Source organism: Phaenicophaeus curvirostris, chromosome 1 (assembly GCF_032191515.1).
Source record: "Phaenicophaeus curvirostris isolate KB17595 chromosome 1, BPBGC_Pcur_1.0, whole genome shotgun sequence".
Taxonomy (NCBI): Eukaryota; Metazoa; Chordata; class Aves; order Cuculiformes; family Cuculidae; genus Phaenicophaeus; species Phaenicophaeus curvirostris.
This window is the reverse complement of record NC_091392.1, coordinates 132,735,252-132,748,449: the sequence shown is the minus strand read 5'-3', so window position 1 is coordinate 132,748,449 and position 13,198 is coordinate 132,735,252. Positions and strand designations below refer to the sequence as shown.

The 13,198-nt window shown below is 38.9% G+C and overlaps 1 protein-coding gene across 4 annotated transcripts in view; it reads right to left on the bottom strand.

The window, feature by feature from the left end:
• The window catches only part of MID1 (midline 1), a 180,976-nt gene that overhangs the window by 43,848 nt on the left and 123,930 nt on the right, over positions 1 to 13,198 (bottom strand). For all 4 annotated transcript variants that reach the window (XM_069875171.1, XM_069875162.1, XM_069875180.1 and 1 more), the window contains exon 3: positions 6,281 to 6,376. In XM_069875171.1, coding sequence (XP_069731272.1) covers positions 6,281 to 6,376 — 96 coding nt within the window. The remainder of the gene's footprint in view (positions 1 to 6,280; positions 6,377 to 13,198) is intronic.

Sequence of the window (13,198 nt, the reverse complement as noted above, 5' to 3'; positions counted from 1 at the left end):
CTCCTCCAGCACATGGTGGGATGCAGGGAGACCTGGCAGCAGTTTGGCGCAGCCACGGGGATGCTGTCACACAGGGATTAATCTACACAGCCATAGCCTAGGCCTGTCAATCCCAATTTTACAACAGTATTTCTGGAAGATTTGTCCAAGTCTCTACAGAAATTCTCAAATATTTGCAAGCAATTTTTTTAGCATCTTTGTTAGGAGCTAATTACTGCAAACTTGTTTCACCCAGTGGGACTGGATACAGCTAGAACCTTTTCTCCCTCAGCTGAGGTAGAGTAATTGTACCTAGACTGCTAATTTATGCAAAGCATAAATAATTACATTACTTCCTTTTCCCTTAAACATCTTTCCCCTATAATAGCTCCAGAACTAAGCAGCTGCTCTCCTGACAAACAGAGATATTTTTACATTCCTTTAAGAGCCACATAGAATCATAGAATCATAGAATAACCAGGTTGGAAGAGACCCACCGGATCATCGAGTCCAACCACTCCTATCAAACACTAAACCATGCCCCTTAGCAACTCGTCCACCCGTGCCTTAAACACCTCCAGGGAAAGTGAATCAACCACCTCCCTGGGCAGCCTGTTCCAGTGCCCAATGACCCTTTCCGTGAAATATTTTTTCCTAATGTCCAGCCTAAACCTCCCCTGGCGGGGCTTGAGGCCATTCCCTCTTGTCCTGTCCCCTGTCACTTGGGAGAAGAGGCCAGCACCCTCCTCTCTACAACGTCCTTTCAGGTAGTTGTAGAGAGCAATGAGGTCTCCCCTCAGCATCCTCTTCTCCAGGCTAAACAACCCCAGCTCTCTCAGCCGCTCCTCATAAGGCCTGTTCTCCAGCCCCCTCACCAGCTTTGTTGCTCTTCTCTGGACTCGCTCCAGAGCCTCAACATCCTTCTTGTGGTGAGGGGCCCAGAACTGAACACAGGATTCGAGAAGCGGTCTCACCGGTGCCGAGTACAGAGGGAGAATAACCTCCCTGGACCTGCTGGTCACACCGTTTCTGATATAAGCCAAGACTGGCCTTCTTGGCCACCTACATACTAGTAGGCTCTCTCACTGGGTGAACATCCACAGAATTTAAAGATAAAATTCTCCAGGATGGCTTTTAATGCTTTAAAAAGTTTTCAACAGATACACTAAGATGTGTGAATGCTGTGAACTAGTACTACAAATAAAGATATTTCAGATGAGTAGCAACGCCAATTTAATTTTCTCAGTTGGTGGAGAAAACTATATTTTATCCTGTGAGTCAGATTATATTTTGACACAGCCAAGCCTGCTGTCCCTGGAGAGGCAGCCACAGCCACCTTCCCTAACAGAGTGAGGAGCAGAGCTTGATCACTGGGACAACCCAGCCAGCTGCCCCGAGTGAGGGGGTGTTCTGCCTGGCCAAAGGCAGATTGCATACCTGCAATCATCTCCAAGGATGGAAACCAAAGCATTCCTGATAACAGCCTTAGGGGTTCTGCAACACCAAGTAATGACAGGATTACAGAGGAAGGGAGAGTGGAAAGGTGGAAAAATGTATGTAAAACAAAAAATGTGTTAAGGATGTGTCTGAAAGATAAGTAAAACCAGCCTGCCAGGGTGCTCCTAATGACACAGAAGGATTTGGGACAGAAAGTAGTATCATAGTCTCAAGTGTTCACTTTTAAGGGTGTGGTTCTCTTTGAGAAAAAGATTTTTGAAACTAAGTATTGCCATAAACTAACTATTAGCACAGACTATACTTTGATATTAGGCATGAAATCAGACATTCAGATATTAAAATTATTGTTATTGTTATAAAATGATTTACAATATCTCTGCTATACTTTAAGTAGTAAAGAATACAAGTTTGCCTTGATTTATTTGCAAAAGTTTTCCTGTCGATATGCACCAAACCACCCACAGGAATGCAAGACTGGAAGTGGGACTTCTCAAGTCTCCCAAGATCAGGCTCCCCATCAGGATTTATCCTGTCATAAATTGATAAACTCCATCTAAAAATAGGCAAGATTTATGCTTCTGCTGCTGTGATGAAAGGCAGCCCCAGTTCCCCTCTCCCCTTTAGCTGGAAGGCATCCAGCTTCCAGATAACAAACATCCCCGACCAGTCCTTGCCTTCTCATGTGAACAAAAAGTGAAAATAACTCTCTTTCAGCAGGGAATAAACATTAACTTTAAAAGATAGGGAGATTGGGACTTGGCGCTTGCTATTGATAAAGTTACAGTTGCCTAATGGGAAGGATGCATGGATAGATAATTAATCTGCAGTGAAGCTGATTGCTGGGAAGCCATTAACAGCTCACTTGGTTGATGAGAAACAGTGGCTCTGCAACAACATTTGGTTTGGCTGGTGAAGATTCATTTATTCAAAATACACAGAGCCTTGTTCATTTTTGGAAACACCAGCTTCTGCTCCATATCAAAAGCCAAAAGAGACGTTCCCTTTTCATTTTAAAGTAATACTGATTCTTTTTTTGTTTATGACATGATGAAGGCTTTACAAATGTTTATTTCTACAAATAAATGTTAATCAGCACAACTTTTTTTAAACTTATATGCCCCATAATCAAAAAAAAATTGTAACTTTAAGTGAAGGAATAATAATTTTCTTTCCTTCCTTGTTTTTCAAGGTTCAAATTATGTGTGAAACCAAACTTCTATCTCTTTCCTTAAAATTAGACCTCTCCCCTCCCCCCAAATCTAGATGAACATTGAAGTAACATTAATAAAAATATTTAAAATTAAGTACAGACAATTGAAGTATGTAAGAGCAGTTTTTAAAGTGTACTATGTTTTTACATGTTTAAAATTGTATACAATGTATTTCACATCATTATCTGTAATACAGTATATCAAAAAATGAAAAAGAAAACATTTCCTATAAAATTAATTATCTGTTCAGTTTCAACCTTTGAGTGAATTCATATGGCAACAGTAATACAGTAATTGGAAACTTCAGCTTTTCTTTTGCTAATATTTTATAATTTTAAATGTGTAACATTAATATTACATACAATATAATGTTTCCTTCATTTGGGTACCTGTTTTGAGATGAATTTCTTTCACAAGGAAGCACAAAGAAAGAGAGCACACTGACTTTTAAAAAATCTGTCTGAGCCTCAGCTTCTTTTAACATTGGAGAAATTCACTTCATATCTGAAGTTTTCACAGAGCTCTGAGAAACAGAGATAGCTTTAAAGTTTGCTTCCACATCCCCACTTGCCTGATTTCCAGTGCAGCCTAAGTGCAGGGTTTTGACTGAAGCTCATTTCTTAATATTTAGCTAATTTAAATGCTAATTAGACTAATTTGATGAATAACACGTGGTAGGAATTCATTAAGAACTTTGCTGCTATTGCTTTATGTCTACAGAGAAATTTTCTCAAGCAGGACTCCAGGGACAGTCGTGCATCTGTTACCAGTTGAACAAGTTGGACTTTTTGTAATGCAAAACCTTAAAGTTGGTAATATATTGCAGAATTGCAAAGGAGATGGAGGAGTGATTTGAATTTTCCAGATCTTGTCCATCTTAGCCATAGGTCACTAATGAAGAAGAGTCTTTATGCTGTCCTGAGCTCATGGGCTTCATGGGCTTTGCTCTGAGTTTTATATACAGAGGAAGAAAACGTGCCTTGTCTCTGTCTCTCAGTACCTACTAGAGCTGTTCCAGCTGATACTACAATTGTTCTGCCTGATGTTATTGCTGGCTATACAAAGAACTCAAACTGTTCACCTCATGTCTAATACTGTGGATAGACATTCATGGTTTTGGTAAGCCCCACGAGGTCAGTGAGGCTCCACAGAGGTGGAACAGATAGCAAAATCGATAAGATGATCTTTTTGGAAGAAGAGTCTTGGCTTTTTTGTTTTCTTTTGGTTTTGTTTGCTTTCAGGTTTTTGGGTGGATCTTTCTTTTTTTCTCCTTTCTTTCTGCAACATATGCCACTACCAAAATGAACAAGTTAGTTAAGCAGATGCTGAATCTTCAACATGTGACTTTGACAAGCAAAAGTTAATCTTGGGCCTAATTAGGCACTCAATGTCAGTCTGAAAACGATGGAAAAGAAGAAGCCCTATGGAGAAATTCCTTGGGACTTTATAAAGAAGAAAAAGGACTTATCTAAAAACCAAGTGCCTTTCTGCAGAGCTGGCAGATGGGTGCATTACAGCAGTTCATGTCACATCTAGCTTTTCTTAAATTATATCCACATTTCAGAAGCTCTGCGTTAAGGCTACCTTGCACTCTCAAATTCCCCACGGCTATTCCCCAGGTAAAACTAGTGAAGAAATCTGGCTTCCTTTTACATATAGAGACAACCATACTCAAAATGGAATATCTTATCCACACAACACTATTATTATCTAATGCTGCTTGTCTGCAAGGAACTGTGCATACTTCTCTGAATAAACAAGATTGCTGCAGAAATTGCTATGCAGTCAGAAGTGAAATGGTCCTATGCAGAAGCCAGTCAACAGTGATGTAATACAAACAAAAACCCAACCATTATTCGCAGGGAAAATAAGTTTTTCCAGCTAATCTGATTAGTAATTAGCTGTTCAACTGAAAATACATTTTCTCTGTGATTAAGGTCTAAAGCTTGTTCTACTCAAACCCAGCAGTACTTACATTGTACCAGCTCCTCTGATTCCTAACCCATCAACTTTCCCTTGCTGTCTTAAATTGAGTTTAGGACTTATGAAAACCAATAGCACCACAAATGATGAATTAGTTGAACGTTGTATATATGTCAACAAGCACATGCACCTCACAATGTTTAGCCTTTCCTAGTCCTAGAATCATAGAAACATAGAATAGTTAGGGTTGGAAGGGACCTTAAAGATCATCTAGTTCCAACCCCCTTGCCATAGGCAGGGACATCCCACTAGATCAGGTTACCCAAGTCCCCATACAACCTGGCCTTAAGCACCTCCAGGGATGGGGCAGCCACAACTTCCCTTGGCAACCTGTGCCCGTGTCTCACCACTCTCATGGTGAAGAAATTCTTCCTAATGTCTAGCCTAAATCTGCCCTTCTCCAGTTTATAGCTGTTGCCCCTTGTCCTATCACCACAAGCTTTTACTAATAATCCCTCCCCAGCTTTCTTGTAGGCCCCTTTCAGGTACTGGAAGGTTGCTATAAGATCTTGACCAAGCCCAACTCTCTCAGCCTGTCCTCTAAGGGAAGGTGCTCCAGCCCTCAGATCATCTTTATAGCCCTCCTCTGGACTCGTTCCAACAGTCCCATATCCTTCTTATGCTGAGAACTCCAGAACTGGACACAGTACTCCAGATGAGGTCTCACAGGAGAGGAATAGAGGGACAGAATCACTTCCCTTGCCCCACTGGCCACGCTTCTTTTGATGCAGCCCACGATATGGTTGGCTTTCTGGGTTGTGAGTGCATTTCCAGTGTTTCTCAGCCATACTTTACCTAGAGGAGGGCTAAAAATGTTTTGTATATGGTGTGTCACCTGGTCTGAGACTGACAACAAGAAAAGCACTGCTGATAAAGTTTTGATGACATGGGGATGTTTGTATATTTACTGGCAAAAGAGAATAAATTTATGTCTTTTGCAGGTTTTTATGACACGGAGGCTTTTTGTTCATAGTGATTTTGGCTTTCTTGACCCGAATGTACTATTAGGAACTGAAAATGCATGGCAAAAAGTAAAAAGAGAAGTCTTGCTGAAAAGGAGTCCATTTCTCTGATTTCTTCCTGTGTCAGCTCCCACAGCTGACCTAGTCTGTCATTATTTTAATTTGCATGCAGAGCAGCAGTCTCCATGGGGACATCTGAAAAAATCCCCCAGATTCTGCAAAATACAAATTCAGGTCCCTCCCTGCTAATTTTATGTGATAATGAAAGTGGACTATGTAACTGACGTGACTCAAAGGCTTGTAGTCATCCTTCTTCTGAAGATAGATAGATATATTTACTATTTCTTTGCCTTAGTTTCCCACCTGTAACTATTACTCTGCCTCACAAAGGAGCCAAGAAAATAAACATGTAACAGACAGTGAGTGACGTGGTCAAGTATAGAAGTGGTGGGGGCCATACAAATATGCCATAATTTAAAAGGGAATAGGAAGGAATGTAAAGGAACTTACCTGTATTGAGAATGCCATTTATCAGTGAAAAAACTCCAAATCAGTTTACTGCTATTTTAATTTAGTTCTGTGCTTGCTGAGGTTTTTTTTTTGTTGTTTCTTTGTTTAAGTTTCTGTTCCTGAGTGCTAGAAGTGAATGCAATTAAGTTTACAAGTATTTCAGAGGTCAGTACTCACTTCTACATGTTGACAGGTCTGAATGAGTTTCGCCAGAAGAGTTTCCAGTTCAGTATTCCTCTTTATAAGGTTGGTGAGGTTACTTTCCAAATTTTGCTGTCAAAAAGAAAGAAAAATAACACGTTAGTATTTTGAAGAATTTAGGTGAACAGCTGAAAAATTGATATATTTTCAGGATCTATAATTACACAGGTATGAACATGAGACTTTCACTTTTATATGCACCGTTAGAAGTATGGCAAGACAAGAGCAAAAAAGTTGATGATAAGAGTGAGTTCTAGAAAACAGAGTTTCTAAGGACCTACTAAAACCTAGATTAAGCAATTAGTTTTAGTCCAGAGGCAGGGGGAAGAGTAAGGAGAGCAGCGGGGAGGCTCAAGATGTTTCATCAAAAAAAAAAGTGATTTATTTTGGCTGAGAACACTTTTTGACTCCTTATTTCCTGCTTTTTCAGTCTAACATCTGAATTTAAAAGCCTGTTGCTAACTTAAGCCTCCAAGCATGTGCCCCTTTGAGACTGTACTTGTTAGGACTCAGTAGATAGGTCAGCACTTTCTTTCTGGGATTATGTTGAGGGTGAGTTGATCTAACTGATTTAATTCCCTAGTTCAGAAGAAATAGATTTTTTTTAAATAAATAATTTTAAAGAAAAATATCCTTTCTATGCCTAGGAATGAAATAACTACTCACAGAATGTGCCTTCACTAGTTGTTCTTACGAGAGAATTTGTGGTTTGTGTCTGCATTTATTAACTGATTATGGCTGCAATAAATATCTGCAGCTCTGGGAGATCAGAGTGAGTTCCAGCTTCCAGATCTGAGGTCGCATCCTGGCCACTGTGCAATTCCAGGTGAGACTGAGATCTGGCAACAAAAGTTTCAGCTTCCCTTCTCCCCTCCATATCCACAGGAAGGACATCCAAGTGCATGAGGAGGAGGAGCACCCGTTCCCTAGGGTGCTCCTTAGGACCAGAACCCTGTGGTGCACTGTAGACCTTGTAACTACCAGCACCTCGCTTCTTACTATAGATTCTGTGATAGATGCTGTTTTACATGAAATTCTATTATTCTGGAAACGTATGAGCATGAAAAAATCCTGCTTTTGTGTGAAATGCAAAGTTTCCATAGGGATAAAAAAGCCCTGTAAATATAAATCGAGTACACTAAAAAGAAGAAGAAAAAAGAAGCAAGCAATTAAAGAGAGTCCTGACTGTAAACACTGATTTATTTCAGTAACTTCAAGGACCATTTATTTCATTTTGAAAATCCTAGGGACTCCTGATGTGAAAAGCTGTTCCTCATAGTTACTCAACTATGTAAGCGTGTGAGACTAGTCCCTTGGTTACTGTTCTCAACAGGCTGAAAGTCTCTGCCTTTTAATTGTACTTTCTCCTCTGAGCAGTCCCCCGTATCTATGAAGCACTGAACAAGAATACCAGAACTGGGCCCTGTGCTTCTCTCTTCACAAGGGCTGCAGTGTCTCTGCAGAGCTTTCATTAATTTCATCCCTTCTCATCTTTTATTAATGGGCTTCTTCACACTACTGCTTTCCCCTCTGATGTATCTATTACATCACTCAAATCCCTTCAGCATACCACTAACTCACCTGACTTCTCTCAACCTTTATTCCACTCTCCACTTTTACCACCTGCATGCATGCATCTCATGTGTATGTGTATGTGTTTTCTGGTGCTGTTACTCCCTGCCTATTTCACGCTGTTTTAAAATACTTTGTTCCTTGTCCTCCCTTTATGCAGCTGTTCAGTCACCATACTCCTTCTTGCATATGCCTACAAATAAAAGAACCTGGCACTATTTCATTGCTGAACCATACACATTTTGGCATTCACCAGGGCTGATACAGTAAAAACTGGAGAAGCAGTCAGTTCTGTGCCGTTAAAGATAGCTTGAGATTTGGACAGATTTATATATGCAACCCTTCTCAGAAGCATGAGAGATGTTTGAAGTACATAATTTTGGCATTTTCTTCCCAGCACAGCCATGCATATTGTGTATCACAAGCTCTGGCTGTAAAAATGCCTTCTACGTTGCATTTATTTTATAGCCCATTAAAACAGAGAGTAACAAGAACAGGCATTCTTTGTTGAACAGCTTGAGCTCTACCTTATATTTCCATAAGCTGTACTGTGAATGATCATTTAATTACAAAGGCATGTTTGCTGTGCTGTTACATGTCCCTTTGTGGAGCTAAGACTCCCATGCAAGTCAAAATACCATATACAATTACAGTATCAGATAACCTTTGTCTTTAAAATACAGTTTAAGGGGCTGTCTAAATATACAAATACTCCTGAAATTATATTTAAATAACTTCATATTGCCTACATTTTAATTCTGAACATTTTAAAATATTTTATACCAAAAGATTTTATAAGGAAAATGTAAATTCTTGATTGGGATTGCCTAATTTCAAATGTATTATTGGATACAATACATGCTAAAGCTAGGACCTTCATACACTTTGAAGATAAAATGTTACCAAAATTGCTATGGAATACTGCAATGATTTTCAATAATCTGGAAGTGCCTTGAACAAAGGTCATTAATACATGAACAATAAGTATTCTTCTCTGAAACAGAAAATTATTTACCCATTGATTATATATCCTGGATATTTTCAGATTCTGGCTAAAGAAGAAAATTTTAGAACAAGTTCTCTATCCAGTGAATATAAACATGAACCCATATACGTTATTATGGTTTCACACAGCTCTCTTGATATCTCCTGCACTTCCCAACTGTGAAAATGGAGGACAACTACCATACAAGTGAGTTGGCCTTAAAGAAAATAGAGTTAATGTCTTCCTGTGTCATTATCAAAGTGGGAAATCTGGAATTTTGTTTTCTTGAAGTTTAGTGTGCAAGAGACTGGGGTCTTTTTAAGTCAAGAAGTATCAGAATTTTTATAAACTTCTGTTAAAGAATATCAGTTTATATTAATACTTGACCAAGTAGCAGGAACGTGGCAGCTGCTTTCTGAAATTAATATCAATCTTGCCAGTTTCACTAAGGCAAGTAATGAATGTCAGCTCTTAAAACTGGCTTGTCTTGAAAGTTTTAAAGGTCATAAAATTGGACCAGCTTTTGCAGTATGTTTAACTGACTTTTCTCTGGTGGTATCTTCATCTAGTTCCTTCCCTTATTCCATTCCTATATGGGCCATAGCACCACTTTGGTTGCCACATGACAGTATGTACCAGAAGCAGAGTTGAAGCCCCACGTGCTTTCTTTACTCTATATAGGGGGAACTGGAAAGGGCCTGAAAGACTTTACATTTCAGAAGTAATTTAACTTGCTTAGTCTTACAAACTCATTTCACATCTACACTTGAAACTTCTCAGTCTGTGTAACACTTCAACAACAAAACTGGAGAACTGGCCGTCTTGAAAAATCGATCCAGTGCTGTAGACCAGATTTCCTGGGATTGTGAATCGTAGCCAGGTTTTAAGTATGGAGAAAGCGCTCTCACATTATCATGAGTACATGTGAAAATGAGTGGCAGAATAAGCTTGTGCAAAGTATCTTCATTCCTCCCACCTTATTACTTTTCTACTGCCATTTTCTAAGGTGAACCAAATTACAACTGTTGTGTTTTGTTCTTGGCTTTTGGTTTTTGGTTTTTTTTTTAAATGTTCTAGGCAAATTCTTTTCCTTATCTGGCCAATTTTGATTGCTACCTGTCTATTAAAAACTGACCTCAGAGATGCAAGGCTTACTTTTTAAAAGGACAACAGTTAGGCATTTGCTCTGTGAATAGGCTTCATGCATGTTAATCTGGTGGATGCAAACTGCTCTCAAAAACTAAAAGCCAGGCCAAACACTTCCTGACTTACAATGCAGACCTCGCCCAAGATCTTGACATCCCATTCGTGCTTTGCAGCTATTTTTACAACATCCTGTGTAAAGTGAAAAGAATGCTTACTGTCCATTTAGCATGGTCTGACAACTATACAACATAAATATTACCATAATCCTGGGATAAATCCAAGTAGATGAAATCACAGACATGTAATTGAAAAGGACAGTTGAGGATGATGTTTCATTTTGACTCTGCATGCCTATAAAATGATATGATCCAGGGACTTGAGTATGAAGTTGGAAAAATTATTGCTAAAAATTAGAGGAAAGCAACTCAGAACTGGATGCCTTCTTTAAGCTGCTGTCTAGCTCAAGTTGAAGTCATGATCTTGTTGCAGTAACGATAGCGTGAGGCATGTGCCCTGATTGAAGTGGGAGGTCAGACTAGATGATCATAATGGTCTCCTCTGGCCTTTAAATCTATCAGTCTATGAAAACCAAATGTGAACCCATACCCTTTGCCAAATTAACAGTCTCACGCGAAGCATCGCTTGTCTAAAATAGGAAGGTAGCACAAACAGACAGTCCTAAGCTACTACATGGATTTGAAATGCTGTCAAAATAAATTAATGTAAGCTTCTAAAGAAGAAAAACGCCGAGTTGTGTGCTCCTGCCTTACGTCACAGCACAGAAAAAAACCACCCTGAGATCTTCTCAGAGGCATTTTTCTGCTCCACGTAAGTTGTTTATTCAAAGGACCACAAGATAAAACATACAGCTATCAGCTACAATGAGATTTTAAATTCCATTTGAAGTAAAGTTACTATCTTCTTCTCAACAACAACAAAAAAATCTTTTTCCTTCCATAGCTAAATATAAGCCCGCATTTGCATTGTCCACTTACTTAAGAGCTTTCTCACGTTTATGCTTTTTGTTTGCTCACTGGAAGACTTTGAGAACTGAAACTATATCTTGTGATAAGACTCAAATGCTACGAGACAGTACTTTGTAACAACATCCTTGCTGATCATTTACATAAAATCTATCATAATGAAAGGCTTCTAGCATCAAACATTGACAGAATTTGCATTTCCTTCACTTCTGCAGTTGAACTAATGACAGTAAGGCATATTTTGAGAATGCCTCCTCATTTAAAGACGAAAACAACTTCGAAGAGCCTTTTGCGCTTATCAGAGGTTTGCATAGTAGAGATTAGGTTTACTAGTTATATAGGCTTCATAAGAACCACAGCCACTGTCTCATCATCAGTTTACAAATGGTCAAACTGAAACAGAAGTTGGTTAAAGTACATTAGCAAAAGACACATGTACACTGCAGTAAAAAAAAGATCAGGAATAAAATGGCACAAAGCAAAAGTCTGATCACATCCTAACTTACTCAAGCCAGTAGGGCAGTGTTAATGTGGCAGATCAGTCTTTACTACATGCAGGCTGGCTACAGATAGATCATAAATATATACCCTGTCACTAACAAAGTCCATGTTACCACATCTTCACTGCAACTGCTTTTCCTCCTGACATGAAGAAGTCCTGCTTGCATGTACTCCAGTCATGTTTCCACCTTGTAGTGGTGACATACCCTACGAACTAGGTCTGTGGCCTCCAGGACTTGTGTCTAACCTGTTAAAAAACTTGACGATCTATTGCAGAAGAACTGATAGACCATTAGGCATGTTTTTGAGCCAGAATTTGGGCGCATGCAAGTTTAATGTTTCCTTTGGTGTTCTTTATTTAAACAGACGTGCCAGGTGCACATGGAAAAGCTTAAGCTAATTTTTCTTCTATGTACTTGTCCTTAAACAGATGACTACTCTTCCATAGGATACACATGTTTGACCCTGTATTTCTTCAGCCAGGGAATGGTAACATTTGTGGTTAACAGGAATGATTGACCTCGAGTCTCAAATGTGCAGAGCTTGACAACTGCACTCCACATTTCTATGTGAAAAGAAATAACAGCTATAATGTTGATACACTCCTGGGGACTAAGATTTTTACCTCAAGTGATTACAGTATATCACAAGGAAAGACCCATGAGATACTGCACTGTTAATTAATTGTCCAGGACTATTTTTATTAAAAATGCAGTAAAAATAGCTGGATTTGAAGGCACTATGACTCAAATGACGTTAACTAAGTTGGGCCTATTTCCATATTTAACAGGAATGTGGCTTATTTTTTTATTAAGCCCTATTTAAAATGAAACATGGTGAAAATTAAATCCAAGCATTTCAGGTTCCTGACCACATAAAACCTTCATTAACTAGGAGGACAATATTCTAGGGAAAATCTATAATTCCGCTCTTCTTTCTCTGCAAACCATGCCCTCAAACATACTGTGGGTGCTTGCCACTTTCAGCCATAGCTCTGCCCTTCCATTTAACTACACTAATTAGCCTTGTGCATTGCTTTGCTGCCATGCTCTTTAGCTTTTCTTCACTGCTGCTTCTCCCTTCCTCACAGCATAAGAGAAATTTCACAGCTGGAGCCTCTGAGGAGAAAGGACAGAACAAGAGCCTTATATAGTGCAATATAGCAAAAAATTTCCTTTGTCATGCAGTATTAGGTTTGGGAAAGCAACAATATATATACTTCAAATCGATTCTGCCTCTAATAGGGACCAGGATTAACATGAACAAAGGCCAGTGGAACTGACACTGCTTAGTTATTTTCAATATTATAATGTGAAATTGACATACAAAAATGAAAAGGAAAATAAAATTCTTTGAAACATTTTTCTTTGTTTCCTGAGGGCTTTCAAGTAACTCATAAAAACTTTGTCCCAGTTTAGATACTAACAAAACTGACTATATAGGACAAGCAGTTTGGTCTTTTTTTAAAAGATTCTCATTTCAATTAAGCTGTTAGGAGATTTCCAAATGTTGCCTTAGCTGGGATCTGGGGGGTTGGTTCAGCCCTATCTCTAATGAGTCATTATTCGAAGAAGGACCAGAATAATAATCAGGAATTAAGGATCCAGAAAGACTAGATTAATCACTTGACTAAATTAAAAATCAAACCCAGTCTTGGACTGATATGTGAGTTAACAAAGTTTTGCAAAATGTATTTTCTTCCTTCAA